At 47.7% G+C, this 7,437-nt stretch overlaps 1 protein-coding gene across 1 annotated transcript; it reads left to right on the top strand.

Annotated features, from left to right (window-relative positions):
• The first annotated feature begins 3,435 nt into the window (after window positions 1–3,435).
• Window positions 3,436–4,377, top strand: OR2AG2 (olfactory receptor family 2 subfamily AG member 2). The gene has a single exon (XM_075859773.1). It carries the CDS (start codon window positions 3,436–3,438, stop codon window positions 4,375–4,377), a length of 942 nt encoding a protein of 313 aa, XP_075715888.1.
• The last annotated feature ends 3,060 nt before the right edge of the window (window positions 4,378–7,437 follow it).

The following is a 7,437-nucleotide window of genomic DNA, read 5'->3' as shown; positions in this document are numbered from 1 at the left end:
AAGTCCCCTCCAAAGATAACTTGTCGACCTGAAAAAAGGAAAGGCTTAATCCTCATGAAGAGACTTTTATGGTCCCATTTGCTCAGGAGTCCATATATATTAATTAATCTTAATTCGTGGCCCCTCATGAGGACATCTAAGATCAAGCACCTCCCCATTTCTAACTCAATCATCCCTCGGCATGTTACCGGTGCGGTAAAAAAGACCGCCACTCCGCTATAGGGCTCAGCCGCAAGAGACCAGTAGGAGGGCACGCGTCGCCACTCCCTCCTAGATTTAACGACTTCTGCCAAAAGTGACAGCCTGGTCTCCTGCAAAACCAAAATGTCAGCTTCAACTCGGCCAAGAAAATCAAAGGCTGCAAATCTCGCCCTATCTGACTTAATGCTGGCAACGTTAATTGATGCCAGCGTCAACAGAGTGGGTGCCGCCATCATGGATGTTTGAGTTAGACAGCTTTCTTCTTCCCACCCCCCCTCTATCTGATGAGGACCCCCCTTCTTTGCCTCGCTTCTTGCAAACTGAGGAGTCCATACTCACCACCCTATTCCCATCTTCATAACCCAAGTTCCGGGTCAACCTCCCCTTCTGGGGACAATGGCCCCTGCAGCAGGGGAGGCTCAATGACTCTAGGGTGCCCTACCATGCCCTCCCTCTTAGTATGAGAGGCTGGAACATCCACGAGAGCATGGTATCGATCAGTAGAGCGCACAAGGGGGTACAGAATTTACCTTCCTGGGCCAGATGTATCAAGGCAAATATGTTACTCGCCTTAAAGCCCATCCCCAGCAGCAGCTCCACCACCCTCTTTCTGGGAGGGCACGCATCATTGCCCCGCCACCGAAGACGGACCACATTCCTCCTGGCTACAGCCTGCCCGGCTGTTGGGAGCAACCACTGATCTCCTCGTTGCTCTCGGAAGGCATTTAGACCATATCTGTCTATCCAGAAAGACAGGTCCTTCTGCACTCCCCCTATGGTTAGGGTTTGCTTTCCCTCTCTTAAAGCGTCCAAGAGACGTTGTTGCAAGTTACTATCCCCGAACCTTGAGGATGAAGATGGGTGGGCCCGCTGTCCCCCCGCTGCCACACCAGCATAAGACCTACCGGATGTCACAGCAAGAGGAGCGCCAGGCCCATTGCCCCTGGTTGACACCCCATCTCCACCACCCACCACCTCACCACCTACAGACACAGCACTCAACACCCCATTATCAGCAGACACTCCAGCAACTTTATTTACAGGCACCTGCATACCCCCAGCACTTTCCACATCCACAGCCGCAACTTTTTTATTTAACCCACCAGGTCCCCCTGCAGTTATCCTTCTGGCCAGGCCAGGTTCTATATTATGCATTTTTTCTTTATTTTTTGTGTGGTTAGACACTGCTTCAGTCTCCGCATCATCGAGCACCTTTGCAGGGATGCCACCAGATGTTATAAGCGTTGTCCCCGCAGTGCCCTCCGCCTCATTAACTTCCATCTGTTCTGTGTAAGGAACATTTTTGGGAGAGGGGCCACTGACGTCACTGGAGCCTCCTCCGGCGCCGGACCACTCCCCCCTCCCACAGAGGAGTGGCCAACAGAGCCCGAGCCTCCTTTGTGACCTCCCTTGTCCGGAACGTCTGCCGGCTTTACTGCGACACCGACAGACTTCCGGCTTTCAGACACCACATCCGGTTTCTGGTTTACCCGTTCTCCCGACCCCTGACTCGCACCAGAGACCAGTTTCCCGGGCTCGCCATCCAACGGACACGGGGACACACCCCCTGGCGTCACCAGGCCACCATCACCGGCCCCTTTGCAGGGGTTGCCTACCGGCGGCATTTTGACTACCACGTGTTCTACTGCCGGACCCGTAACACTCTCCCCGCATTCCCGCTCCAGCCCCACTGCAGAGGCTGGAGCTGGGGGTCTTGCGGGACCTGTGCCCTGATCCTGACTTTCATCTGGCTCAGAGCACAGGAAGGATCTTGCTGTATACACCAGTTTAAATGAACCTTTAGCAGATTTTTTTTCCTTTCCTTTTTTTTCTTCTTAATTTTTTTTTCTTTTTCTTTTCCTCCTCTGCAGGTAACTCCGCACCAAAACAAAATCCCTGGAAGGATACCGGCGACTCCACATCACGGATCTGTGTGAGTATACCTGGAGGCCGCTCACTGTCAGTTTCAAAACTCTCCTGATTCCTCCCAGCTGTGTGTCCACCCTCCTCCTCCTCACTGCTCCTGGGTGCCTCAGAATCTGTGTCTTCTCTGGACTTTACATTTTCATGCTCCATTGCCTCCACCACATTTTCCTTTGCTGTGTCTTCCTCCATGCTTTCTATTTTTATAGGTGCTGCCATCTTGGCAAACGTCTCTTAGTTTTTTAATTTTTCTCCAAACACCCCTCCGCCTGCCACAATCTCATCACGTCTTTGTTCCACTTCTTTTATTTCCTCTAACAAAGACTTCACATTTAAACGGTATCGGGACCTCTTACCTCCTGTGGCCTTTGCAGCCCTTCCTCTGGCGACCGCCAAGTCCGCACGGAGCCGTTGCAGCGACTTCTTGAGGTCCCGATACTCCTCCAACCGCATAGCCATACGGGAGCTGAAGTTCTCCACCGTCTCTCCGGTCCTCAGCTGTCCCAACTTGTCCACACGACCAGGACAGCCTTGCCTCGAGATGATCTCCTCACCCCTGCGACCGTTTGCATATTCCCAGCCAGCTGAGATGACCCTCTACCCCCCCCCCCCCCCCGCTGGCATGCTCTGGGAGGTAGAGGTCTGAGGCTCCATCCTAGGATGGAACCCCCCTCAGGGTACTTTCCAAGCCCAGGCAGATGTTATGAGGCCTGGGCAGATAGGATAAGGAAAGTCGCTGGATCCAAGGCCTGCACGGAAGTCTCAGCAGCTCTCTCCACACGTCCTACTCCACCCACTTCAGAGCTGCACTCACTATTCTGCTGGTGGAGTCACTGTGTACATACATTACATTACTTATCCTGTACTGATCCTGAGTTATATCCTGTATTATACTCCAGAGCTGCACTTACTATTCTGCTGGTGGAGTCACTGTGTAAATACATTACTTATCCTGGACTGATCCTGACTTACAGCCTGTATTGGGCTTTGTTTACTCGGGCTGTATATGCCACACTGGGCTCCTAGTAGCTAAAATATAGGGAAAAGTTTGTCAGGGCCCTTTCATTGAATACTCGATGGTCAGTGGTGGTCACCAGAAAATCTTCCAGCTCTCCATTTTGAAGACTCAAAAACAAAAAAAATTGCCATCATGAGTTGGATTGTTCCAGATATTTCTACCAATTTTTGGAAATATATGGTCTTACTTACAACCCCATAGAGGTTTGCTTTTGAACCATTGCTTGTTTTGTATAGTCCTTGTAACTTGTATTAATATTGTTTTTTGTTTTTTTAATACAGAGACCGGAATTTATGGACCTCATTAACGGAACCCAAGTGACCATGTTCGTGTTCTCGGGACTGACTGATAATAAAGTGCTCATCCCGTTTCTGTTGGTTCTCTTCTCACTTGTTTTCGTTATGGCTCTAACAGGTAATGTTGGCGTTATAGCTCTTGTCTATCACTCCTCCAAACTCCACTCTCCGATGTACTACTTCTTGAGTTTCCTCTCTTGGATAGACGTCTTTTATGCCTCCATCATAACTCCGAAAATGATTTTGGACCTTAACTCATTGAAGAAGGTCATCTCGTTCAATGGTTGTGCTCTCCAGTTCTTCTTCCTTGCTGCTTTGGGAGGAAGTGAAAATTTCCTTCTCACCACCATGTCCTATGACCGCTATGTTGCCATCTGCCACCCACTCCATTATATGTCTATAATGACCAAGAAGAGATGTTTACATCTAGTTTATGTTGCCTTCGTCGTTGGCTTTTTACAGTCATCCGCTCAGACCAGCTGCACCTTTAGTCTCCAGTTTTGTGGATCAAACCTGATAGATCACTTCTTTTGTGACATCGCTCCAATACTGAAACTGTCCTGCTCCGACCCCCTTTACTGTAACATGGTCACGGTTTACCTTGTCGGTATAGGTACAATGATCCCATTCCTGACCATCATATTTTCCTACATGCTCATACTTTTTTCAATTTTACGCATGGCATCTGCAGAGGGCAGGAAGAAAGCCTTCAGCACGTGCTCCTCACACCTCATTTGCGCCTCAGTCTTTTACATAACCGTTTTCTTTAACTACTTACGTCCTCCTTCTAGTGTCTTCACAAGCCAAGACAAGGTGGCCTCGATCTTCTACGCTGTAGTGACACCAATGCTAAATCCACTCGTATACACCCTGAGGAACCAAGAGATAAAAAGGACCATTGAACAAGCAATGTGCAATCCCACTTCAGTACAGACATAAGTTAAGGACTATGGGGACTATGTTATACCTATGAAATGTAAAATGATAAGACTTTCGGGAGTGGGTATGTAGACTGGACCTTACCCTAAACTCACACAGAATTTTTAGCTTTTGGTATAGTTACAATGATAACTTGGATTTCTGGGCTACTATGGACCTAAGTAACCAATATATGTGGCATCATGACATACAATCAAAATTTATAACACTTCATATGACATAATTATTTTAACCCCTTGGTGACCACCAGTACACCTTTTCACGGCGGTCACTAACGGGCCTTAGGCTAGGCCGTCACCTTTTCACGGCGGCCCAGTTTAAGTCCTGCATGGGTGTCCCGTGCAGACTGGAGCCGGGGCTCGGTTGTCTGATGACTGCCGGGCTCCTGCTCCAATAGCCGCCATCGAAGTGTTTGTTGATTGCGGCCATTTAATTAGTTATTGCTGTGGTCAATAGCGACCGCGGCATTTTACTTTTTTACAGAGGGTGGGAGCTCCCTCTCTCACCTATCGGCGGCCCGCAAATGCAATCGTGGGGCTCCGATGGGGTGTCATGGCAGCCGGGGCCTGATAATAGCCCCCAGGTCTTCCCTGGGTATATGCCTATTAGGACGCACCGCTCCAAAGCATTATAACAGCGATCTAAAGATCACATAGTAAAGTCCCCTAGTGGGACTAAAAAAATAAGTAAGTAATGTGAAATAAAAATGATGAATAAAATTTACAGCATATAAAAGTGCACTGTAAAAAAACCCGCAAAAAACAATGGCAAAATTGCTATTTTTTTCCATTTCCCCCCAAAGAAGTCATATTAAAAGTTAATCAAGAAGTCCCATGTACCCCAAAACAGTACCAATCAAAACTATGTCTCGTCCCGCAAAAACCAGCCCAAAAAAATCACACCATTGACGGAAAAATAAAAAAATTACGGCTCTTGGAAAGCGACGATGCAAAAATAAATAATTTTAGTTCAAAAGTGTTTTTATTCTGCAAAAGTCATAAAGCATAAAAAAACTCTACATCTGTGGTATCGCCGTAATCGTAGTGACCCATAGAATAAAGGTAACGTGTTATTTACGCCGCACAGCGAAAGGCATGAATTTAAAATGCATACAACAATGGCGGAATTTCAGGTTTTTTTTCTATTCCCTCAAAAAAAAAGTTAATAAAAGTTAATCAAAAAATTATATGTACCTCAAAATGGTGCCATCAAAAAGTACAACTAATCCCGCAAAAAACAAGTCTTCATACAGCCATGTGGACGGAAAAATAAAAAAGTTAGAGCTCTTTGAATGCGACTGTAGAAAACCGGGGAAAAAAAATAGCTTGGTCAGTAGGGCCTAAAATCGGCCGGTCACTAAGGGGTTAAAAGTATGTACTGTATGTCTATAGGTTTTATCCCGAAAACGCTACCTAATCCAGAAGGTCCCATTTAAGCAGGTCCATGAGCTGGGGACCATAGAGGTGCCTATAGAAGTGCCCTCATCTCTTTGGCTCTGATAATAGATTTCCCCTATAAACGAATGTCCTGATCGTAGCTGGGTCTACCTTTTCCTATGATATTTAGGTTCCCCTATTTCAGTGCAGTGAAATATCGAAACCTTATGTCAACAAATGTTAAAGTCGGCAAGCCAATGCAATGGCTCCGATGTGGGAAAGAAACATGTCCCTGAACCCGGCCCGCATTGCCACCAAGTCAAGTGGAAGATTAAGGGATAGTAAGAAGAGCAAATGTTTATAGGATCATTTATCGACAGTCCAAAGTCTATTGTCCTATAGTTAGAAATGAGAAATTCAAAAGGAAGGCACCGAAAGAAGTTACCAATCTTCCCAGTAGGGTTGGTTTTTATGGGATGGCAATCTCGAGGGGCATCATTGAGGATGGTACCTTCAACAGCAAACGGAATATACCAATGACCCCTTTACTGCTCTAAACCACCAGGGAATGTAAAAGGAACTCCGTCACTTCCCTAGATTACCAGGGAATTTAGAATGAACCCTTTGACTACCTCAGACCACCAGGGATTAAGAAATTATGAGGAAAAACTAAGAATGTCAAGCAGGTGGGCTCTACTGTGCTTGTTGCTTAGGGACCCTTTTTATATAAATCCAGCCCTGTCTACAGGTCTTCAATATGATCAATTAGGACTTTCCGGTAATGTCAGGCAAAAAATAAAGTATGTATGTCACGTAGGGTGCTTGGACCCACTGGGTCGTACCACTTTAACGGTATGGCAGCTGGCCAACAGGACACAGGTCAAAGTCTATAGTTCGTATAGGGGTACCTGTGGTAACTTCGGACAGTATCAAGACAGGCTCGGATGGGACTAGGCAGCAGGCAGGCACCAGGCGTGGTGTAGCAGGGCAGGCGTGGTACACAGCGCAGCACGACTCCAACTCAATACGGCACTTGGACCAGGATAACACGGGATACAGGTTACAGGTAGCAGGAATGGGGAACACTGGGAACTGGAAGAAACGTAGGAGACCATTTGTAGAGCCAAACTAGGGTAATGACAACAACGCTCATGCAATGCAAGAAGGGGCATGTGCATTAGTCCAAGAGGACCTTCTAGTCCAGGGGCTCATGGACTAATTTGGTCTTTAATTCAGGTGCGTGTACTGGCCCTCTAAGAGCGGGCACGAGCGTGCGCGCGCGCCCTACGGGACCCAGCAGAGCAAAGCGGAAGTGAGCGCTGGCGTCTCCTGAGGAGGAGATAGGGACCAGCGCTCACTTATCCATGGCTGCGGCAGTCAGGAGGTAAGCAAACCTGGTGGCCCGCGACCATGGGCATTACACTATGACATCAGAAAATAAGTCAAGAATAAAGTTAGAAATGCAGTCATCTAGCTAGGGTATGACACTAGGACCAACTCCTCCAGGCGGTGAACGCCATCACGCATCGGCTGGATGCACAAACTGCAGTCATCTAAGCATCTGCACCTGTTGCTCCGGCTGTTCCTCCTGCTACACTTCCTGGCAGTACCAGTATTGATCCTCAATTCTCGCTGCCATTACCTCCTCGCTACGATGGAGACGCGAGGACCTTCAGGGGATTTC

This window comes from Rhinoderma darwinii, chromosome 3, assembly GCF_050947455.1.
Source record: "Rhinoderma darwinii isolate aRhiDar2 chromosome 3, aRhiDar2.hap1, whole genome shotgun sequence".
Taxonomy (NCBI): Eukaryota; Metazoa; Chordata; class Amphibia; order Anura; family Rhinodermatidae; genus Rhinoderma; species Rhinoderma darwinii.
This window is presented reverse-complemented; position numbering and strand designations above follow the sequence as displayed.